Below are 25871 nucleotides of genomic sequence, written 5' to 3' on the forward strand. Positions count from 1 at the left end.
TGACCAAGTTTGACTCGTGGTCAACATGAGTTTGACTTGCGACTCACCGATTAATTGTGATTTAGGCGATTGAGGGGATTTTCAACCCTCAACTCTGTGAGCAAAGGTTTTCACTTTAGAGGTTTTTGCATTTTTCATTGCATGGTTTAGTTAGGTTAAAAATTAAACGTTGGTCCGTAACTCACTTCTCACTGGTCAGGCCCACAACTCATACACTGAGAAGGTAATAGAGGCATGATTTCAGTTTCAGTTTACTTCACGTAATAGAGTCGTAGTGTAATAGAGGTGTAGAGTGCAGTGTGCTCCAATGCTAGCTTCAGCGTGTGCTCTGTCAGAGATTTCAATACCAAACCATTATCGTATCATTTCAGTAGCAATCAAGAGATTTCAGTTACTGATTATTTACTGATTAGTATGCAGTATTTTATAAACTTTTAGAAGAAGATGCTTCTGGTTCTATGTAGTCACTGGTTAGGAGTCAGGACTTAGTACTTTGGATCATGTTTGGACTCATAATTTTGGACATCTATTGATATTATGCATTGTTTGAACATGGCTTTATTGAATATCAATGAAAAATGTTTTTTTAATTCAATATATATGTATATCTTTATTTATTGAATTCACCGATTTTTCCCCGATTTTTTCCCGATCCGATTAGAACTCTTCACTCTTTTGCCTCGCCGATTTATTGCCGATTCCGAGTCTGGTAACATTGGTATTATCAAATTTGAGTAAGGTTAGAAGATGTGGTAAACGCTGTTTTCAAGGCTCACGAAGGTCAATACGAATTTAAGGTAATGTTGTATGGGTTAACCAACACCCTGCCACCCATAGTTGCAGGAATCGCCCCCCCCCCCCCCCCGGATCCTAAGCCGGAATCGCGACCCGTACGGAATCGTTCCGGAATCTCCAGGCGAAGCGCGATTCCAAATTTTAGGTTGCGCGATTCCGTTTTTTAAAAACGATTCCTGGTTTTTAGGTGGCGTTGCCCCGGATCCGCGCTTTGGAGGGCGATTCGGGCATCCGGTTGCGCCACGCAACCCGCCCGGAAGCGCACGCAACCCGCACGCAACCCGGACGCAACCCGACGCAACCCGGACGCAACCCGCGGGCAGCAAAAATTAACTTAAATTTTTTTTAATTTCTTTTAAAAGTTAACTTAACTTAGCATGAGGGGGTGGGTTAGGGTGAGTTTAGGGTGAGTTTAGAAAAGAATAAAGCCCCCATTCTCTTCTCATTTTCTCACTTTGAGTTTATGAGAGTTGGAGAAGAGAAGAGAGGAGAGGAGAAGAGAAGAGAGGAAAGGAGAGGAGAAGAGAGGAGAGCTTGGAGGAGTGAAGAAGGAGGAGGAGCTTGGAGCAAGAGCTTGGAGGACTTCATCTACAAGAGCTAAAGAGGTAAGTTCAAACCCCAAACTCCCTTGTTTTTTTGAAAAAAAAAATGTATTTTTCTCCTCCCTCTCCTACTCTTTCCCATTGTTTCTACTTGCTCCTTTATTTACAGGTTGTCCACCACCTATATCCATATTCCAAGATGGTGTTCTTTTGGCTTCTATGTATCATTCCGCTCTTGGTTTTAATGATGGCAAGGGTGAGGAATAGAGGGGAAGAGGAAGGGGATGAACTTGGTCCTAATAGTAGTGACCCAATGTATGATGAGGAGGAAGGGTTTGAAGAGGAAGGGGATGAACTTGAAGGGGACACTGAAGCACAAGATGGGAAAGGTACATCAAATCCCTTGTGGAACTATGTGACCAAACTTGATGGGGGAAAGGGTGGTGGATCTTACAAATTTGTGTGCCCTCATGGTTGTCATGGAGGAAAACCATATACGGGTTCATATACCCGTCTGAGGAGGCATCTTTGTGGGGTGCTGGACAGTGATGAAAAAAAGGGTTCTGTGGGGGTACAAATTTGCCCAAACATTTCAACTGAAGAAAGAAGAAAATACATCCAAATAGAGATGGCTGCACAACGAAAAAACAAGAAACAAAAAACTCATTCTGAATCAAGTGCAACCTCTAAATTTGGTAGTTGCCCATCTCCTCATGGTACTTCTGCAACCTCTGGAGGTAGAAAAACAATAGGGGATTTCCTTAATGTTTCTGGGAGGGATGATGTGGATGGAAAGATAGTCCGTTTTCTTTGTGCTTGCGGTGTACCATTCAATGTGCTTCGCTCTCCCTATTGGCATGACATGGTAAAGGCCATCAATGAAGCCCCAAAAGGATACAAGGCCCCCAACTATGAGAAAGCTAGAACAGTGTTATTAGAAAGAGAAAAAGCTAAGGTTCAAAGAGCTTTGACACGTTTTACACATGAGTGGGTGGATTCTGGGGTATCCATTGTATCAGATGGGTGGACAAATATTAGAAACCAACATTTGATAAATGTTCTTGGTGTTTCTTCTAGTGGTGCAGTATTTATTGCATGTCATGACTCCTCCTCCATCAGTGCAACTGCACAAAACATTGCAGATCTCCTATTGAAATCAATCAAAGATGTTGGTCCGAATAATGTGGTTCAAGTGATCACAGATAATGCAGCAAATTGTAAGGCAACAGGAAAAATTATTGAGCGTACTCATCCACACATCTTTTGGTCTGGGTGCCTGGTTCACACATTGAACCTTTTGATGCATGATATTGTGAAACACAAAGATTGTGGGTGGATTGCTGAGGTTTACAGGAAAGGGAAGCAGCTCATTAAATTCATCACAGGGCATACAAGGGTAAACTACTTCTATGGCACTTACTCCAAGTTGCAATTGCTTAAAATTGCAAAGACAAGATTTGCTAGTTATTACCTCACCTTTAGGCGGCTAGTGAGGGTGAGACAAGCTTTAACTAATCTGGTGTGTGCTGAAACATGGGATGAAATTAACACTGACACAGATGGTGCTAATGTAGTCAAGGACACTGTTCTTGACAGTTACTTTTGGTCACAGGTTAAATATGTTTTGCAATTCACCAAACCAATTTATTACATGATCAAGTTTGCAGATTCAGATTGACCAGTAATTGGGGAGGTGTATGAGCAAATGGATAGCATGTTGGGGCAGATTAAAGACATTGTTGAGCCTAGAGATACCACCTTGTACAATTATATTCGTGTAGAGGTGCAAAACCGATGGGAAATGCTAAATATTCCATTGCATGCATTAGCATATGTTTTGACACCTAAATACTATCATCCATCATGGCTTTCAACACCAGCACCTGGGGGGGGAAGCAGGAAAAAACCACACCAAGATAGAGAGGTTCACGAAAAATATATGGCTGCATTGAGTAGATTAATCCCTGATAATGAGGAGGCTGCATTGGTACGGAGACAGGTGAGCAACTATACGCTCAACACTGGTCCATTTGGGAGCATGCATGCAATTCAAGATCGAGAGCATTTTTCTGCTCTTGAGTGGTGGAACATGCATGGAGGGGCTACTCCACTTCTACAGAGTTTGGCATTGCGGGTGCTATCACAGGTGGTAAACACTTCTTCTGCAGAGAGGTGTTGGAGCTCTTATTCTTTCATCCACAGTGTTAAAAGGAACAGGTTGAATTTAGACCGTGCAAAGAGCTTGGTTTATGTTCATTACAACTTGCGATTGTTGTCCCATTACTGTGAAGATGCAAAGTCTAATAAAGACTTGTTGACTTGGGACAAGAATCCAGAGGAGCCCAATTTGGAGGATGGAGTGTTGCGACTAGAGCAATTAGAGGATGCTCTTATCCAGGTATGTCCATTGTGGTATGAATTTTCCAATTTTCCCTTATAAAGCATTTCTCTAATTCATGTTTTTAATTTTTTTGTTAACTAGTGTTTTTTTTTTTTGCATGAATGTTTTGAGCGATTCTAGGATGATGATGACCGTGTTGATATGCCACCACCCCCACCCCCATCTGGTCCCTTGGTTCCTAGGTTCCATGGTTCAACACCAACAACAGGGGGTTCTTCTTCATCAGTTCCAGTGCCACGACTTACACAGGGACCATCTTCTTCATTGCCACCACGTGGAGGCCCGCCATCACGTTCTATTCGTGGTGGAAGGAGGAGAGATTCTTAGATATATTCACAATCTACTTCTTTTTGTCATAGATTACTCGTTAGACTTGTAGACTTGTGAATTTGAATTTTGAACCTTTTTGGCTTGGCGGTGACCAAGTGACATATTTTGTAAACATTATTATTTGAATTTTGGACATGACAAATGTTGACAGTTGCTCACTTGCTAGATAAATCATAATATGCTCTATGTTTTATGTTTTATAATATGCTTAAATGTTTTATGTTTTATAATATGCTTAAAAATTTGATGTATGTTTGTAATAGCTAGAATATAGATGATTGTTGTACTAGTAAGTAACTACAATGGAATCATGGATGCCATATCTATCTTGATTTATGCAAAAATATGCATGTTTTCATGTCTTCTACAATTAATTTGGTATTTGGGATGTTTGTTTTGAGTATAAATGCAAAAAAATATAAATATATATATATATATATATATATATATATATATAGCAGACGCTTCCGCGGACGCTTCGCTTCCTAGATTTTTGGAAAATGACGCTTCCGCGCTCCGCGCTTCCGCTTCGCTCCCGCTTCGTGCAACATTGCTGCCACCTTCCAGCCAACCATGGATGAACTCTTTAAACCCTACCTAAGAAAGTTTGTACTAGCCTTTTTGATGACAATCTTATCTACAACAAGACATGGAAGGAACACCTTAAGCATTTGGAGCAAGTACTTTCTCTCCTAGAAAAGGATCAGTTCTACGCAAAAATATCAAAATGTACTTTTGGTAGCGAATAAGTCGAATACCTTGGCCATGTCATATCCAAGGTAAGATTTAAGATAGATTCCAATAAATCAAAGCAATGATGGAATGGCCAAGGCCAAATAACGTATCAATATTAACAGGATTCCTAGGATTGACAGGTTATTACAGAAGGTTCATCAAGAACTATGCTCAGTTAACAAGACCACTATCTAAATTGCTAAGTTATTGGATCCAGCCCTCTAGGATCCAGGGTCCATGGATTTGATCCGGATCCGCCTAAATACATCCAAGAACCGGTACGTGGCGTATCTATGTTCGCTGGAAACAGATCTTGAAATCTAGAACTGGATCCTAGAAATTGGAAACGGATATCGTGTAACTCTTTCTTTGAGCGTATAGTCTGTGTCATCTCTGAGCGTAACTTTTCCCCATGATTCCACATTTTAACGACAAGGTAGCGAATGAATTGCCAACAACGGAATTGTAGCGGATGAATCGCCAACAATTGCTGGAGCGGTATAGATGACGTCTGAATTATTGTCTTCCTTCTAATTTGCAGCTTTTTGATCAGAAGAAGATGATGGTTCGGCTGTTGCTATGCTATAGTTTTGAGAGTCTGAATGGGGGCGTTGGAGACGTCGAATGGGCTTGCAGGCTGATATGTTGGAGAGCTTTTGCCAGGCAGATATGCTTCTGACTAACATTTGTAGTGTGAAAGAAGCATTTTCGGAATATCAGAGGCCAAATCGGTGAAAACCATGGCGCTGGGTTTTAAGGGTTTAACGAAGATGTTTTTATTAATGATTTAGTGATGTTTCCACGATGGCATATGCATCTATTTGGTTTTCTTGGTTATAGGGGCATATGTCGCCTCTTAGTTCTAGTGACAAATACCTCTTCGTTGCGTTATTCGTATGTAAAACCAGCAGATTGTTTAGTTTTTCTTGTTTTACAAACTAAACAAAATATTCACGGCCACATTAAGATTATTGAAAAAGCATTACAGGAAATTTTATAAGAAAGAAAAGCTTGGGATTTGAAGCGTTGTTTTCCACACTACCGGGGCATATGCCATGTCTGTGCTCCACACCTTCGCAACCTACAGATCTCGGATTATACACGTGGAAACGGATCCGTGTAAATTATATTGTTTATTATTTTTAATTTAGTTTTGACTTGTATATTGGAATTTTAAAATATATATTTTTTCTCAATTTTGATTAATTAATTTAATATATATATATATATATATATATATTTTTTTTTTTTTTAAATTTAGTTTTGTCATGATAATCTTAAAATATAGGTGTGTTCTGATAATTTAGTTTTGTCCTAATAATCTTAAAATATATCTTAAGTTTGCATTCATATAAAATTATAATAGCCATTATGTCTTTGAAATTGCTAGGATTTCTATTAGTAAAAGGTTCTTAAAGTTATCAAACTATTTGTAGGTCTCAATCTATACTAGTGCATAATATATATATTTTTAAATGTTATACCAAAAAAAGTTATAGAGAGGTAATTGAGGTATGCATTTTAACATTTTGATATGTCAAGACAAAAATATATTAAGCAGTATAGTGTCTATTATTAATATTATTATATTTTTTGTACTTGACATATCTGGATCTTGGATTTTCAAAAAACTAGCGAATCCAGATCCGGATCCCGATCCTAATCCGTATCCATATCTGAATCCTGGTAACTTAGATAAACCATTGAAGAAAAAAATCCTTCCAATGGAGTAACCAAACAAGGGAGTGGTTTGAAGCATTGGAAAAAGTTATATCTTCTACCAGTGTTAGCAACACCGTGTAATATCCCTTATCAGGAATAACCTCAAACACAAGCAAACTTCAACCAGAGATGGACTGGGAGGGCATTTACCAGATATGTCGCCTCTAAAAGAGGACGAGATCCGGAGGCTACCTGGCCCTTTCCAGACTCTTTCTAAGAGTATAATAGAAAACACACAAGTGGTATAATAGCTGAGAGTGCTCACAGAGATACAAATAACAATGATACGATATATATCAAATAAACCATAAACAGATACATAAGAAATGTAGAGAGAATGCTAAGCCATTTTATTATACTGAGTAATAAAATGAGTACAGGAGGTGATTAGGAAGATGGCACCTCTACTGGCACTAGGCAAGTGAAGAAATACACTCAGAATAGCAAAGGAATGGCCCCTCTCTGATCTGCGTCCAAGCTGCTGGGAAAACTGCTGTGCTGCTGCTGCTGCTAGAAATCAAACGAGGATTTGGGGCTGCTCCCCTCCCTAGAAAAGGTTGAAACTCTAGAATTGGGCTCTACTCAAGAAACCCAGAAAAACCCAGAAAGTTCTCTTGGAATGGCCGACCCTCGAAAATCACCCCCTTGATGCTGTGCGCAGTTCCTCACTGCTCTGCGCTGTCACTAAATGAAATACTCCAGGAACCTGCCTGAAACCACTGCCAAAACTCCCCATTATGTAAGGGCTGATCCCCTGCTCAATCTCACGGCCCAAAACCTCCTGCAAATCCTCAACCAGAACTCCTGCTCAAAGGAACTACGTCCCTCTCCCAGTACTGTGCAGTCCTCCAGATCACTGATAAAACTACTGCTGAAATGCTGAAGATACTGCCACTGAAATGCCAACGAAAATACCTTGCCCGAGCAGGCACTCGAAGTCCCCCGGGGCTAAGGGTGAGATCTCTGAACGGAGACACTCAATGCACTAAACAGTGCTGTAGACTAGCTAAACAGCCAGCATGCTCTAAGCCAAAACGACTATCACAAATGCACATAACCCCATGTTCAAAATGAGGGGGCTCCTCTCTCTTTTATAACTTCTGCCTCTCTCAATCCCAAGGCTCATCTCCTCCTGCGTGATTCCCCTTTTGCCATGTGTTCCTCCCCTCATGCGCAGTCCCTCCATGTGTCTGCGTGGGCTCCATTTCTACGTCCCCCTTTGGCCCCCTTGGCTCCCCCTTTAAGTCACAACGTTGTGCTACTAGGAAGTGACTTTTTATTCTAAAAGTGAGTTATGTCCCCCTTTCTCACTTTTTTTATTTACAAAATAACTATAGACAACAAAATTTGACAAAATCGAATATTCCAATTAGCTGGGGCTAATTAGGAATATTACACACCGGATTTCACAAAACCCTTTGTGGTAGAATGCGATGCTTTAGGGGTTGGGATAGGTGCAATATCAATGCAAAATAACCTTTTCTGCCAAACTTCTTATCTCTTGTCCATCTTTCTTGTGCTCTATATTTTTTCAAGCCTCTTTAACACTTCTGCTTTAGACAGACATCATTGTACCTAACAGTCCCATTGATTTACTTCAGTGGTCATTTGTCGGACTTTAATACATTTATTTAAATTTATCTATGTTATCTTCCTCTTTCTCCTTGCTAGGTTCTACTCTTCTTTTTTTGTTTTTTTTTTAATTATTTTTTTAATGTTTTTACTATAATTTTTTTTTTTTTTTTTAAATTAATTGTATTTTTTTTTATTTTTATTTTTATGTTTTTAATTTTAATGTTGATGAAAATCAACATGAAAAACACTAACATTTAAAAAAAGTATATCCACACTTAATACATTAGAAAATTTGAAGTGTCAAAAATAAGCCCTCTAAAAAAAGGGTTGACACTGCATCAACACATTTCAAAATTATTAATTTTAGGTATGTTCTATGCTTAGAGCAATTTATTTCAATTTTCACAATTAGCTCAATATCTTTTCCAGATTAGCAATCACATCAACATTAAAGTAAACTGCAGATAGAACATAAACATAAATTGCAGAAGACAAGCCAAGACAAGAGGACAGAAGATGTGGCGCTAGCTAGGGACAAACTCCAATGTGGGGAAACCCTTCATCAATTCTTCTTATATGTTCTTCAATAGTTCAACAAAGAGAGAGAGAGAGAGATAGTACATATACAACAGAAGTCAACACTTCGACTTATCTAAATAAGAGCATAGATCATCTCTACAAAGATGATACATGAGATAGTTGAATTTAGTTGAAGACACGCTGCTTCAACTAATTCTCCAAGGTGACTCCTTCACCTATCATTGTGCTGCACCATGTTGCACCCATCATCACTAAGCTAGACCTCATGACTAAGTTGCAGACATCATATTGCTGCACTTGATGCTGCCACTGCTGTCCCATGTGCCATTATTGCACCATGCTGCCACAGTTGTCCCATGTGCCATAGCTGCATCATGTTGCCACACTGCTGTCCCATGTGGTATGATGAACCATGTTGTCATACATCATGTGTCATGTGCTTGTAGCACCATGCTTGCCATGCTGTCCATGGTTGCTATGCTGTCATGCTTGCCATGCTGTCCATGCTGTCCATGCTTGCCATGTTGTTATGCTTGCTATGTTGTCACGCTTGCCATGTTGTCCATGCTTGCCATGCTGGCATGCTTGCCATGCTGTTCATGCTTGCTATGTTGTTATGCTTGCCATGCTGTCCATGCTTCCTATGCGGTCATGCTTGCTATGCTGTCATGCTTGCCATGCTGTCCATGCTTGTTATGGTGTCATGCTTGCTGCGGTCCCATGTTTGCCTTAACATTCCTTTGCTGTCCCATTTGCTATGCAGTTGTCCCATGCAACTCCATGCTTGCTGCTGCCTAGTTATATTGTTGTAGCTGCGGTCCCTAACAGTCAACCCCATAAGGATTGCAGCCAGCTTTCCTTGACCAGCAGTGATGGTGAGGCTAGAATTAGGACTGCGACAGATGATCTCCACTTATTGACTGCGGCTAGGGATCTTTAGAACAACAACATAGGACCTGTGTTTAGACCTCTCCATATAGTGTCATAAGCAGCCCTTTCTTGCACTCAAGACACCTTTACGTAGCCCTGAAACAGTTTGCCCTACCTCAACCTCTTTTACAACAACTCGACCCTCCATAGACCTTGTTTTACTGTGGTTAGGGCTGGATTAGATCAACGTTTAGGGCGGGATTAGACCAGCGTTTTGCGCTGGATTATACCAGCATTTAGGGCACCATATTCCTACGGCTAGGGCACCATAGGTATGTTTAGGATAGTGTTAGGGCTGCCTTCTAGGACTCCGTTAGGGCTGCCTTCTAGGATTGTGTTAGGGCTGCCTTAGGATAGCATTAGGGCTGCCTTAGGATAGCGCTAGGCTTCTTCCTTGAGCTCCTTTAGGTCAACGCATAGAACCCTTCCATTACTTCGCTGGCTTGCCTTCTTTGATGCGGCTAGGGCAACCTGTTTTCCTCCAACGTCTAGGGCTTCCACTCCTAGATTTCTCTTCCACTAAAACCCAAGACAAGTGGAGAGAAAACAAGATAGAAGTGTGTGTGGAAATGACTATCAAGCCACCTCTTTTTATACTAAAACGTTGAGCACATGTGAGGGTTATTTGGTTGCTGGCCAACCTTGACGAATTGTCTTATAACACAAATAAATTCATAACTCCATGAATACTAATCGGAATCAGATGATCTTTAGATTAGTACTATACCTCTCGATGAGAGGGATCCAAGAAAAATATCAGCTGCCATAAATAAGATGACCCATATGGAGTTTGGCCCTAGTTGCCAATTTTAACACTCCCTCTCAACTAGGGAGAACTCCATCCGCTGATCCATTTGTCCGACTTTACCATCTCTGCCATTAGTGCCCTGCACTGCTCTGCTCTGTTGAACCATGAAGAAGAAGAATTGATAAAAAATGTCTCATACCATTCTCTACTGACCCAAAGTCAGTTCCTGTTAAAATTGGAAACTAGGGCCAAACTCCATGTGGGTCACCTCAATTATGGCAGCTGATATTTTTCCTAGGTTCCTCTTGTCGAGAGGTGTAGGATTGATTTAAAGATCATCCGATTCCGACAAGTATTTATGGAGATATGAATTTATTTGTATTTACTTGACAAATTGTCAAGGTTGGCCAACAGCGAAATGTGTGGCATACATGCCTAGCAAATCATATAAATACAATTGAGGTTGATTCATTTTCAACTCATCTCATCTTTCACATTCTTCTCTCTGTCCTTGCATATTGGGTACACACAAGGAAGAGGATCTCTCTCACGTGGGAAGTAAGACGACGCAGGAAAAAGGACGCAAAAATAGTTGACTGCGTTGACCGAGTTTGATCGCGGATGTAGAAGGTCTCTTTGACTAGCGTTGACCAAGCATTGACCTTAAAAGAGTGCGGTTTTGGTGTGGCTGCCTCTCCTAGCAGGCTGCAGATTTTGGCATGCAAACTAAAGCAATCTGACCTCTGGTTTGACCAGCTTTGATTGCCCTAGTTTGGGGCAGCAGGTTGACTTCAGTCAATTGCAGTTTGATTGTGTTTTTGAGGCTGTTTATGGGCTTCTTCTTCAGGCTATTTGAGGACTAGATGACCGGGAAATTGACCAAGCATATTGGAGGTCAATTTCATCTCGTTTGACTAAGTTTGACTTCGTTGATTTAAGGTTTGCTGCTACTGATATAAAATTATAGAATTTTGATTTTGTACTATTTCTCTCTGCTGAACTATTGAAGATAAAAGAAGATTTGATCAAAGGGTTTCCCCGCATTGGGGTTTGTCCCTGGCTAGCCGCCACATCTTGTGTCCCTTGTCTTGGCTTGTTTTTTGTCGATCGTTTAATGTTCTATCTACACTTTACTTTATGTATATGTGATTGCTAATCAGTGGCTAATAAGAAGAATTGAAGTAAACTGCTCTAAGCATAGAACATACCATAATTTAACATGGTATCAGAGCTGAGGTGAAGACAAAGCCCAAGCAAGAGCAAGAGCAAGAGCAATCTCCGAAGGTTGGCGAGGCTACCCTAAAAACTTCATGGGGTCCTCAACACTCTTCTCCGCCGAAGACAAGCTCCGTGAGAAGTCTGACTATCAGGGATGGAAAATGTCTCTCGATCTGACTTTAGAAGATCAAGAATTGTTGGACCATGTGAGAGGCAGAATCGTTGAGCCTCCATCAAATGCATCTGCTGCTGCGAAGAACAAGTGGACCAGCAGAGAAGTCAAAGCAAAGAAGATCATCCGGGACTCTATCGACAAGCCCCTGGTGGCCTATGTTTCCGAGCTGACCACCTCCAAGGAAATCTATGATAGACTGGTGAGCTTATTTAAAGTTAATGATGCAAATCAAGTTTTGTTCCTTAGCAATAAGCTGAAGGAAATTAAGAAGGGCAAGTATGAGAGTATGCAAGCATATTTCTTAAGGATCACCGAGATCAAGAATGATCTCTTATCAATTGGGGAAGTCATTCCTAACAGGGAAATGACTATCACAACTCTCAGAGGGCTCCCATCTGAATGGTATATATTCAGAACCACTCTTCTCAACAATAATGTCATCCCAGGATTTGAGAAATTGATGGCTAGATGTATTCAAGAAGAAACAGGGATGGAAGAGCAAGAAATGCCCGCACTTAAAGGAAATCCCTCTGCCTTTTCTTCTCATGCTAAAAGAAGAAACCATTTTGGGGCTAAATCCAAAGGAAAGACGAGACCGAAAGGTGGAAGAAAAGGACGATGTTACAATTGCAACAAAATGGGCCACTATGCGAGGGAGTGCCTTGATAAAAGGGACTCACATCATGACGATGATCAAAACCATTCTCAAGGCAATCAAAGGAATGGCAGGTCCAATGGTAGAGATAAAAAAAATGTCGGAAATCAAGAAAGAGGACAACCCTTCAAAAAGGCAAGAAACTCCAAGTATGAATCTAACGTTGTTAACAATAAGCAAGATGAATATTGTCTACTAGTGGCCCTCTCTACTACTGCTCCCCGGACTCGTTGGGAAATTGGCTTATTGATTGTGGTGCCTCAAGGCACTTCACTGGTTACAAAGAAGCTCTCTCTAATCTGATAGAGAAGGAGACCAACCTAGAAATTGTTCTTGGGGACAACGCAAAATATCCCGTGAAAGGCATAGGGAATGTCACTCTTCAATTGAATCAGGGTAATACAATTCATTTACAAGAAGTGCTATATGTACCTGATCTCAAAAAGAACTTGGTGTCCGTTTCGGCAATGGAGGACAAAGGCTACAAGGTAACCTTCATTGATGGCAAGGTACGTGTATGGAAAAAGAATTTTAAGGAAGCTTTCACTCTTGGGTTTCGAGTCGATTCATTATATCAGGTCGGAGGAAGTCCGCTGGGTGTCATGTCTTGTGACACAACACTTCAGTCCGAACTATGGCATCAGAGGTTTTCTCAATTTCATTATAAAGCTCTACCCAATGCAAGACAAATGGTGACAGGGATGCCTGAGTTCCAAGTAGAGCAAGAAGGTGTATGTCCTGGATGTGCCGAAGGGAAGCTCAAAAGGGGACCATTCCCCTCAAGCCAAAGAAAGACCTCCAATATATTGCAGTTGGTTCACTCAGACATATCTGGTATGATGCTTGTGAACTCGTTGGGAGGATATTTATATTACCTCACCCTTATAGATGATTATTCTCGCAAGACCTGGATATACTTCTTGAAAAAGAAGGATGAAGTGTTCACTTGGTTTCTTCACTTCAAAGCCTTGATCGAGAATCAAACCGAAAAGAAGATCAAGATCTTAAGGACTGATAATGGGACTGAGTATGAATCCAATGAGTTCCATGACTTTTGCAAAGAGGCTGGCATTAAGAGGGAGACTACAACACCATATACTCCTGAGCATAATGGTGTGGCGGAAAGGAAGAATCGTACGATTGTGGAAACTGTTCGTGCTATGCTCCATGATCAAAGACTTCCGAAGTTTCTATGGGCCGAAGCTGCGAATACTGCCGTATATGTGCAAAACTGATGCCCTCATCAAGCATTGGGTTCCAAGCCTCTCGAGGAGATGTTCGCTGGTAAGAAACCTGACGTATCTCATTTTAGAATTTTTGGAAGTCCGATATATTTTCATGTGCCGAAGGAGAAGAGGAATAAATTGGGTGCATCTGGAAAGAAAGGAATCTTCATGGGCTATAGCGAAAACACTAAGGGCTATAGAATCTATGTGGCTGGTCAAAGGGAAATTGATATTAGCCATGATGTCACCTTTGACGAAGATATGTCTCTTAGCAAAGTTGACAATCTTCCTACTCAAAGGGGATCTAAAGAAGCTGACACCAGGAAACCAAAGGAAAAGGAAGATGAGATGATGCCCGATGTGGAAGAACCTATGGATCCTATTGATCCCCCTCCGCAAGAGCCTTCCTCTTCTAGGAAGAGGCATGCATGGCTTAGGGGGACACTTGATGATGCTGAAGGGCACATTGCACCCAGGGGAACCTTCCAGGAAAGTAAGAAGCCGACCAAGTATCAGGGATACTTGACCATCACGAGCACGATCATCCAAAATGAGCCTTCGTCATTCGTAGAAGCTGTCAAGCATCAAGTATGGAAGGATGCTATGACTGAGGAATATGAGTCCATCATGAAAAATGACATTTGGGATGTTGTCCCTAGACCCCAGGACAAAGCAGTTGTCACTTCGAAATGGCTTTACAAGATAAAGCATGCAATTGATGGAAGTGCGAAAAAGTATAAGGCTCGTTTTGTCGCTCATGGCTTCTCTCAGAAGGAAGGTATAGACTATGACGAGATATTTGCACCTGTTGCTTGATATACCACCATTCGCTCGATCATAGCCCTTGCTTCTTTGCAAGGATGGAACCTACATCAGATGGATGTCAAGACCACGTTCTTGCATGGTACGATCAAAGAGGAGGTCTATGTGGAGCAGCCCGAAGGATTTGAGATTCATGTTTGAGAATCTCATGTGTGCAGGTTGAAGAAGGCCCTCTATGGGCTGAAGCAAGCACCCCGAGCGTGGTATGAGAGGATCAATAGCTACTTGATGAAGTTGGGATTCATTAGGAGTGGAGCCAACTCTAACCATTACTTTAAGGTTGAAGATGAAAATCCTCTCGTAGTGGAGCTGTACGTTGACCTCTTTCTAACAGGTGCAGACCCTCTCATTCACAAATGTAGGAGGGAGTTGGCTTCTGAATTTGAGATGAAGGAACTAGGATTGATGCACTATTTCCTAGGACTAGAAGTCTGGCAGAAGCCAAGGGAGATTTTCCTATCTCAAGGAAAATATGTGGTGAAGATATTGGAGAGATTCGGTATGGTCGACTGCAAGCCCGTGACTGCCCCGATGGAGCCTGACTTCAACAAGCTAAGTGGTAGTGCTGCCGGACCCGTTTTACGAAATGCTACCGAGTATTGTCAACTCATCGGAGCATTGATGTTCTTGGTGAACCCTCGTCCGGATATATGTTTTGCAGTCAACACGTTGAGTCAACATATGGTTGAGCCTCACCACTCACATTGGATTGGTGCCAAGAATCTGTTGAAATATCTTCATGGCACAATCACTCATGGGTTGAGATACACTGCCAAAGATGTGAGACTACATGGATATACCGATGCTAACTGGGCAGGCAGTGTGGTGGACCAAAAGAGCACTTCTGGGTGCTGTTTCTCTTTGGGATCTGCCTCGATATCTTGGATGAGAAGGAAATAGAAGTCGGTGGCTTTGAGCACTGCTGAGGTAGAGTACATTGTTGCTAGTATGCCCTCTTGTGAGGTGGTCTGGTTGCGAAAGCTCTTTAGTGACCTGTTTGGATTTACATTGGATACCACTGTGATCCTATGTGATAACCAGAGCGGGATTTGTTTATCAGAAAATCCTGTATTTCATGATCGCTCCAAGCATATTGATATCAGGTACCACTATATTCGGGATATGGTGCAGCGGGGAGCAATAAGGCTCCAACATATCGGTACAGATGAACAGGTCGCCGACATTTTGACGAAACCCCTAGGAAAGGTCAAATTCTTGAATTTTCGAGAACGACTTGGTGTTGTTCAGAGACCCTCGTATGAGGGTTGAGTATGATGTATTGAGCTCTGGGAGCTCCAGGCTGGCGCGGGTACTTCTTGGAGCGACATGCGACCACAGGGAAACTCACCATCCCCTGGTGGTGCACTATGTACAGGGTGAAAGGTTCAACCTTCCCCTGTGGCACCCCGTGGCAATTGTGGAACATGATGATTAGTTCTCCTGTGGGCTAGGATGATTAGTTCTCCTGTTGGCTAGGATGATTAGTTCTCCGTGGCGACTGTGGACAAGATGATTAGTTCTCTTGTGACGACTATTGGACATGATGATTTGTTCTCCTATGGATAGGATGATTAGTTCTCTTGTCGAGGCATTCTACCAATGCAGTCTGGGACTCATGGGAAGTACCTCTTATCTGATCAATGAGTAGGGAAATGGGCTTAGGGACCATTAGTAGTACTATCGATGGACGCATCGTTGTATCTACCATACTCCCTATGTTAGGATGACCTCCATTGATCTGGGATGAATGATAATGATCTGGGATCAGTGAGAGTGGTATGACACACTCTGAGACTGACTTTGGGTCAGTGGAGGATGGTATGATACATCCTCGATCATTTCTTCTTCTTCATAGTTCAACAGAGCAGAACAGAGCAGAGCCAAGCAGTGCATTTGATGGCAGGGACAATACCGACGGTCAAAGGGATTAGCAGAGGGAGTTCTCCCTAGTTGAGAGGGAGTGTTAAAATTAGCAACTAGGGCCAAACTCCATGTGTGTCACCTCATTTATGGCAGCTGATATTTTTCCTAGGTTCCTCTTGTTGAGAAGTGTAGGATTGATCTAAAGATCATCCAATTCCGACAAGTATTTATGGAGATATGAATTTATTTGTATTTACTTGACAAATTGTCAAGGTCGGCCAACAGCTAAATGTGTGGCACACATGCCCAACAAATCATATAAATACAAGTGAGGTTGATTCATTTTCAACTCATCTCATCTCTCACATTCTTCTCTCTCTCCTTGCATATTGGGTACACACAAGGAAGAGGATCTCTCTCACGTGGGAAGTAAGAGGACGTAGGAAAAAGGACGCATAAATAGTTGACTGTGTTGACCAAGTTTGACTGTGGCTGCAGAAGGTCTCTTTGACTAGCGTTGACCTTAGAAGAGTGCGGTTTTGGTGTGGCTACCTCTCCTAGGCAGGCCATAGATTTTGGTATGCAAACTGAGGCAATCTGACCTCTGGTTTGACTAGCGTTGATTGCCCTAGTTTAGGGCAGCAGGTTGACTTCAGTCAACTGCAGTTTGACTGTATTTTGGGGCTATTTATGGGCTGCTTCTTCAAGCTGTTCGAGGACTAGATGACCGGGAAATTGACCAAGCATATTGGAGGTCAATTCCATCTCGTTTGACTAAGTTTGACTTTGTTGATTTAGGGTTTGTTGCTGCTGATATAAAATTACAGAATTCTGATTTTGTACTATTTCCCTCTGCTGAACTATTGAAGATAAAAGAAGATTTGATCAAAAGGTTTCCCCGCATTGGGGTTTGTCCCCGGCTAGTCGTCACATATTGTGTCTCTTGTCTTGGTTTGTTTTCTGTCGATTGTTTAATGTTCTATTTGCACTTTACTTTATGTATATGTGATTGCTAATCAGTGGCTAATAAGAAGAATTGAAGTAAACTGCTCTAAGCATAGAACATACCATAATTTAACAGTTCCATATGAAAAGAGTGTGTCATACCACTCTTGCTGATCCCAGAGCAGTTCCAAGAGTGAGTTAGATCACTCTTACTGATTCAAAGTCAGTTTTATTGATCCCAGATCAAGATCACAAGAGAGTGTCTCAAACCACTCATATTGATCCTAATCAGTTTCATTGGTCCTAGATCAATGGAGGTCATCCTAGCATAGGGAGTACGGTAGATACAATGATGCGTCCATCGATAGTATTACTATGGTCCCTAACTCCATTTCCATGTTCATTGGCTAGATGAGAGGTACTTACCATGAGCCCTAGAGTGCATGGGTAGGATGCCTCGACAGGAGAACCACTCATCCTGTCCCTAAGTCACCACAAGGTATCACAGGGGAAGGTTGAGCCATTCACCCTGTACACAGTGCACCATTAGGGGAGGGTGAGTCGCTCTATGGTCGCTTGTTTCTCCAGTAAGTATCCCAAGCCCCCCGGAGCTACCAGAGCTCAATGCATGCAACATGTAGGACCCTCATAAGAGGGTCTCTCAATGACTCCAAGTTGTTTGAGAATGTCACAAATTTGACCTTTCCCCGGGGCTTTGACAGAATGTCTGCGACCTGTACATCAGTCTCAATGCGATGGAGCCTCCTCGCACATCGACGTACCATATCTCGGATAAGGTAGTATTTGATGTCTATATGTTGGAGCAATCATAGAATACGAGATTCCTCAACAATCGAATCCCCCCTTGGTTGACACAGAGGATCACCGTGGTATCCATGATGTGTACAAATGGTTCGCTGAAGAGCTTCCATAACCAGGCAGCTTCACACGAGGTCATACTCGTAGCTATGTATTCGGTCTCAGTGGTGCTTATAGCAACCGACTTATGCTTCCTGTTCATCCATGATATCGAAGCAGAATCCAAAGAGAACCAACACTTAGAAGTGCTCTTGTGATCTTCCACACTGCCTGCCCAGTCAGCATTCGAATAATCATGCAGCTTCACATTTCTGGCAGTGTATCTCAATTCATGAGAGATTGTGCCCTGAAGATATCTCAAAAGATTCTTGGCACCAATCCAGTGAGGCTCAACCATATATGAGTTCATCATGCTAACTGCAAAACATATGTTCGGACGGAAGTTCACCAAGAACATCAACACGAATGAGTTTATGAAACTCAGAGGCATTTCCCAAATTTGGTCTGGCAACACTACGATATAACTTCTGAAAGTTAAGATCCTCGAGGTAGTCACGGGCTTGCAGTTTACCATTCCACATTCGGAATCCAACTCCCTCTTACTTCTACAAATGAGAGGGTCTGCATCTGTCAGAAATAGGTTGTCCTCAGAAGGTGCCGGTATGAGAGGTCTATCATCCACAACCTTCGAGCAATGGTTTGGATCGTTTTCACTCCTAGTTAGTGTTACTTGGGAGCGGGAGCGAAAATGGGAGCGAGAGCGACATTTTCAGAAGCTCCCGGTTTGGGAGCGAATCCCGAAGCGTTTTTTATGTAATATATATATTTTGTATATTTTGATACATATATGTCAACAAAAACATGTAGAATAATGAATTAGATATAAAAAACATAAAAAAACATAGATTGAAGTTTTGAACCATATAACAACAATCATCTAGAAGTTATAATCTTCATCAACACGTCCACAAGTTAGTAACATAGTAAAATACAACATATTGAGTCTCATGATTCATCAATCTTAAAGTTTCAAGCTTTCAAAATTCAATATATAACATTTATCATCATTGATCACCAAAGTTTTACTTGTAAGCTAAGGGTAACCATTACAACAAATGATATCTAACATGAAATGAAATGTTATAAAATGAAATGAAATGAAACAACTTTCAACTTTCATGAAGCATCATACTCATAATTCATTACTAATGAGTTATAATTGCCAACTTCAAACTTAAATTGTCATATATTGTTTAGAAAAATATCATAATAAATATGAAAGAGTCGATAGTTATAAAAGCTACTAGAAACTAGAAAAGAGAAATAAATCTATTATCTATTTCTTATGCTTGGGCCTCTTGCCACCACGAGAAATGTCTAATTTTTTAGTCTTGTTGGAAAATTAGGATCTTTGTCATTAATATCATCCTCTAAGCATTAATATCCAGAGGTATCTTTGTCATTACCTCTATATCTATATAGGGATCTTTGTCATTAATATCACCCTCTAAGCATTAACATAAGATAGAACAAGCATAGCATGTCAAGTCAAGATTTTGTTTGAGTGATGCATACATTTTTAGGAGGGTCATGATAGAGGAGTTCGACAACCAATGTCACTAACATCAAGGTAAATAGAGGGATTGGTGCTCTTGATTAAATACGAGTTCCATACCCTAATACATGACAAAATTCAATGGAAACATTACAATCCTCCAATCCTGAAATCCTAAAAAACTGACAAGTCTGCTGGATTCTGAATGAAATCTAAAATTCTACTTTCTCCATATGAAATCCAATGAGGCCAGAACCACTCTCAAACATCCTGAGTCATTTCATGTTAATGTTAAAAATTTATGTAAAAGGATAAAAATGAAGATTAAGAATTTGGGTAGCTTCATTTTCATCCTTTTACTTTAAGAATTTAACATTACCATGAATAGCATATCAATACTAGGGCCTAGACTTGATCATTAATCTGCCCCACTAAAAAATTATTTGTTTCTTTAAAAAAAAATTGCATTTCGAACATTACTACAAAAAAATTGCAAAAAAAGGCAAAACGCTCCCGAAAAGGCAGGGAGTGAAATTTATTTTAGGGAGCGCGCTCTCGAAATTGCTCCCTTTTCGAGAGCGCGCTCCCGACCCACTCCCGAGTTGCTCCCGCCTGGAGAGCGGATTGGGAGCGGGATTGGGGGGGGGGCGCTCCCCGCAACACTGCTCCTAGTGAATCTCAATTTCATCAGATAGCTATCAATCCTCTCATACTACGCCTGGGGTGTTTTGCTTCAAGCCATAGAGGGATTTTTTCCACATGTATACACGAGATTCCTGATCATGAATCTTGAACTTCTCAGGTTGTTCCAAACCTGTGGACCCCTTGTAAGATTTTCCTTCGGTACATCTCAGACATGTACCTTCATGCTCTTCTTGAATTCAGGCATCCTTGTCACCATCTGACTCACATCGGGTAGGGCCCCATAAGTAGATCTCCGGTGTTAGATTTCTTCCACATGTATACACGAGATTCCTAATCATGAATCTTGAACTCCTCGGGTTGTTCCAAACCTGTGGACCCCTTGTAAGATTTTCCTTCGGTACATCTCAAACATGTACCTTCGTGCTCTTCTTGAATTCAGGGATCCTTGTCACCATCTGACTCACATCGGGTAGGGCCCCATAAGTAGATCTCCAGTGCTATAGATGAGATATGTCAATTGACATGATCCCCAATGGACCATCCTGCAACTTGATACAAATTGCCAACCCTGAACCCATGAGAAAAAGCATCTTTGAAAATTCTATTTTCAAACACGTACCTTTCCATCGATGAATGCCACCTTGATTGACTTTCATTGCCGAAATGGACACCGGTTTCTTCTTGTGATCAGGTACATAAAAGAGATTCTGTAAATGAATTGAGTTACCGTCATTCAATTGAGGGGTAACATTCCCTACACCCTTTCTAGGATAGGTGGCATCGACTCCAAGTATAATCCCACGATTGCTTCCATCTCTACCAAATTAGAGAGAGCACCCTTCTATCCGATGAAGTGCCTTGAAGCACTACAATCAATAAGCCACATTCCCAAAGAGTCTGAAGGAGAGAGCCAATACAAGATAATGCTTCTTTATCTTATCAGAAACAACATTTGATTCTTCATACCTGGGGTTCCTTGTTTTCTTGAAGAGTCGACCATTTCCTTGATGACCTGTATTACCTGTCATTCCTCCGATCATTGAGATGTCCCTGGAATGATTGTCATCTTCATCAAGTGATGTGTCCCTACCTCGAACACTTCTTCGCATAATGGCCAAACTTATTACAAACAAGGCATTTGCCTTTCCTTCTACCCTTAGATCCAGACTTCCCATTGAAGTGATTTTTAGGTAGGCCATCAGAAGCTTCCGCTGCGCCACTGTGATAATATTCTCTACTTTGACTTCACCCTTGGTGAATTTGAAGAGTGATGAGAAATCCATTGATTCTTTTGTCCTTTCCTAACTGTCTTCGGTGATTGCTCTTTCACTCTTGTTTGGGCTTTGTGTTCACCTCTGCTTTGATACCATGTTAATTTTAGGTATGTTCTATGCTTAGAGCAATTTATTTCAATTTTCATAGTTAGCTCAATATCTTTTCCAGAGTAGCAATCACATCAGCATTAAAGCAAACTGCATATAGAACATAAACATAAATTGCAGAAGACAAGCCAAGACTAGAGGACAAAAGATGTGGCGCTAGCCAGGGACAAACCCCAATGTGGGGAAACCCTTGATCAATTCTTCTTATATGTTCTTCAATAGTTCAGCAGAGAGAGAGAGAGAGAGAGAGAGAGATAGTACATATACAACAGAGGTCAACACTTTGAATTATCTAAATAAAAGCATAGATCATCTCTAAGAAGATGATACATGAGATTGCTGAATTCTGTTGAAGACATGCTGCTTCAACTAATTCTCCGAGGTGACTCCTTCAACTATCATTGTGCTGCACCTCGTCATCATGCTGCACCTCACCGTGCTGCACCACGTTGCACCCATCATCACTAAGGTGGACCTCATGACTATGCTGCACACATCATACTGCTGCACCTGATGCTGCCACTGCTGTCCCATGTGCCATTGTTGCACCATGCTGCCACAGTTGTCCCATGTGCCATAGCTGCATCATGTTGCCACACTGCTGTCCCATGTGGTATGCTGAACCATGTTGTCATAGAGCATGTCTCATGTGCTTGCAGCACCATGCTGTCCATGCTGTCCATGCTTGCCATGTTGTCCATGCTTGCTATGCTGTCATGCTTGCCGTCCTGTCCATGCTATCATGCTTGCATGCTTGCCATGCTGTCCATGCTTGCCATGTTGTCCATGCTTGCCGTGCTGTCCATGCTTGCCATGCTGTCATGCTTGCTGTGCTGTCCATGCTTGCCATGCTGTCATGCTTGCCATGCTATCCATGCTTGCTATGTTGTCATGCTTGCCATGCTATCCATGCTTGCTACGCTGTCATGCTTGCCATGTTGTCCATGCTGTCATGCTTGCCGCTGTCCCATGTTTGCTGTCCCATGTTTGCCTTAGCATTCCTTTGCTGTCCCATTTACTATGCAGCTGTCCCATGCAACTCCATGGTTGCTGCTGCCTAGTTATATTGTTGTAGCTGCTGTCCCTAACAGTCAACCCCATAAGGACTGCAGCCAACTTTCCTTGACCAGCAGTTAGGGTGAGGCTAGAATTAGGACTGCGGCAGTTGATCTCCACTTATTGACTGCAGCTAGGGATCTTTAGAACAACAGCATAGGACCTGTGTTTAGGCCTCTCCATATAGCGTCATAAGCAGCCCTTTCTTGCACTCAAGACACCTCTATGCAGCCCTGAAACAGCCTGCCCTACCTTGGCCTCTTTTACAGTAACTTGGCCCTCCATTTACTGCGGCTAAGACCACCTTGTTTGACTGCGGTTAGGGCTGGATTAGATCAGCGTTTAGAGCTGGATTAGACCAGCGTTTAGGACACCATATGCCTGCGACTAGGGCACCATAGGTATCTTTAGGATAACGTTAGGGCTGTCTTCTAGGACTGCGTTAGGGCTGCCTTCTAGGATTGCATAAGGGCTGCGTTAGGATAGCGTTAGGCTTCTTCCTTGAGCTCCTTTAGGTCAACGCATAGAACCCTTCCATCGCTTTGCTGGCCATCCTTCTTTGCTGCAGCTAGGGCAACCTCTTTTCCTCCAACGTCTAGGGCTTCCATTCATAGATTTCGCTTCCACTAAAACCCAATACAAGTGGAGAGAAATCAAGATAGAAGTGTGTGTAGAAATGACTATCAAGTCACCTCTTTTTATACTAAAACGTTGAACACATGTGAGGTTTATTTGGTTGCTAGCCGACCTTGACGAATTGTCTTATAACACAAATAAATTCATAACTCCATGAATACTTATTGGAATCGGATGATCTTTAGATCAATCTTACACCTCTCAATGAGAGGGATCCAAGAAAAATATCAGCTGCCATAAATAAGATGACCCACATGGAGTTTGGCCCTAGTTGCTAATTTTAACAAAATCAACATGAAAATCACTAACATTTAAAAAAAATGTTCATACTTGATACTTGAAGTTTTATAATTTGCATTTACTTAATAACCTCTAGAATTGCTTATGCCCTGTTCCAAATTCACTTTATAAATATTTAGCAGTAACGTTTAATACCTCTTTTGTAAAACTGCTCTCTCCTGGAACTATTGAGGCATAATCTGATGAACTTGAATCACCCTTAACTTGGATTATAAATGTAACTTGAATCACCATTGGTTTGGCAGTTTTCTGTGTGTTGTGGCTTTGATAACATGTTAAGTTCTGAAGCACAGAAGAAACACATGAAACAGTTCCAAAGGGACTCACTTAAAATCGTATTATTATCATTTAGGCACTTGATACATATGGTTGATCCATTTTTATTGCATTGGTTTAGGTAGTTGTGCTACCTAACTTCTTACTACATTTTTTTTATTAAAGTCAGTGTTAGAATAATATGCAATTCTTATATTATGGAGTGTTATTTTAACAATGCGTGCGTGCTTTTTGTTTGTTTGTTGAGATAATACAGGTAAGTTCGTTAGAATAGATGATATTCATTTTAGGGCAGTTTGTTTTATTTTAATGATAATACATTTGATATAGTAAATCTGGTAAGGGACTCGACAAAAGTTTATAGCCCTGTTAGATTCTATACATAACTCAGAGTTGATGGGTGCATGTGGAAACTTTCTCTCGTCAAAATTGACGATTTGAGATAAATACAAATACCTGGAAGGATGATATGAAGAAGAAACAGTGTGTCAGTAAGTATTAGAGGCCGATTACATTCTTAATGCTAGTGTAGTTCAAGTTCATGGAAAATGGCTGGAGTCTGCTAGCAATGTTATAAATCCTTTAAGCAATGTGAATTTCACCATATTATCCAATGAGAAAAACAACAAGGAACCGTCAGGTATATGTGTGGCAAAGTATCTTATGGAATACATTGTTATGGCGGCTTTTAATTGGGATGAAATGGTTGTGTAGTTGTACATAAAATGATTTTGACGAGTTTGATGTCTTCATCAAGTTCTAAATTATAAGGTTGCTATTCTGGATGTATTTGTCAGCTAAATGCTTCCGACAGTACATTAAAAAACTTCCATGCAGTAGAAATTAAGAATCTCAGGAATAGCAAGAGGAATAAGAGGAAAGCAGAGACCGACATGCTTGATTTACAGGTTTGAATCCTAAAATATGATAACAATTTTATTAGTGTATTTTGTTCTTCAATCAATTCATGTGCATTAATCGGTTCAAGGGTAAGATGTAAATGACTTTTGCTGAAGAAATTAGCTTTCTTTGATTGTAGGCTGTGTCTGATTCTGAAATTATACAGTCAGATAAAAGCACTTCTTCAAAAAGACAAAATCGAAGGCCGGCCTACGGCGGTATGTTAAAGGCTTCTCCACGATCTCGACAATGCTTTAGTGATGTTAAAAAGTCTACTCAGAAAACGCGTCCTATAACTGTAAATTTCTTCTCTGCAGCGTTTAATGTTCCAAAAGTAAAAGCACCTTAACTCTGTTCAAGTTGTTCTGTTTGTATATTACCATTTTTTTCTTACCATAGTCTTCTGAAGAAGATAAACAATTCAGTTGGACAATATTAAATATTCATTAACTCCCAGTTTAAAAACAGGAAAGCATTGGAACTCCTTTTGTTGCACGTTTCAGGCTGTACTTAGTAATTAAAAACAAGCTCATGTTATGCACTGAGTACTATTGAAGAATGGCAGCTTCTTTTGTTGCATGTTTAAAGCTGCGGATTACAAATTAAAAATATTTTTATAGGTATTAGTTTGGATCCTTCTCATTTTTCATTGTTTGCACTTAATAGTGCAAATATCATCGGACTGGGTAAATAGAACTTTTAAATTGACCAAGAGCATGTAACGACAAATAAAGTCCCAATTACACATTTTATTGTAAAATGAATTTATTTTGCTAAATAGAATTTTCTTTTATATAAATGAGTGTTATAAATAATAATGAGGAATTTATCGTGGAGGAATTTATTAAATTAGAATTGGAATAATTTCAAATCCCTAAGAAATTGGTGGGTGGGAGCAGAATCTAATTTTTTAAATTTATTAAAAGTAATAGATCATTTTGCTAAATAAAAGTTTCTTATGTATAAATGAATGTTATAAATAATAATGAGGAACTTATTAGAATTGGAATAATCTCAAATCCTATATGCTGAACATATTCCCTTGAGAATTATTCTAGGCCCTCAATTAAAAAAATAAAA

The 25871-nt window shown here is 40.8% G+C and overlaps 1 protein-coding gene across 3 annotated transcripts in view; it reads left to right on the forward strand.

Annotated features, from left to right (window-relative positions):
- LOC149167796 (uncharacterized) overlaps positions 1-25501 on the forward strand; it is a 193673-nt gene extending 168172 nt beyond the window's left edge. Inside the window, exons 5-6 of one of the 3 annotated variants that reach the window (XM_089433161.1) lie at positions 24689-24799; positions 24931-25501. In XM_089433161.1, the coding sequence (XP_089289287.1) occupies positions 24689-24799; positions 24931-25140 (321 nt within the window). In that variant the 3' untranslated portion in view covers positions 25141-25501. The remainder of the gene's footprint in view (positions 1-24688; positions 24800-24930) is intronic. The other 2 variants (XM_089433162.1, XM_089433163.1) reach the window with 2 other exon arrangements.
- The last annotated feature ends 370 nt before the right edge of the window (positions 25502-25871 follow it).

Source organism: Pinus tabuliformis, chromosome 5_1 (assembly GCF_031772625.1).
Source record: "Pinus tabuliformis cultivar Carrire ecotype Pingquan chromosome 5_1, CPIR1, whole genome shotgun sequence".
Classification (NCBI taxonomy): Eukaryota; Viridiplantae; Streptophyta; class Pinopsida; order Pinales; family Pinaceae; genus Pinus; species Pinus tabuliformis.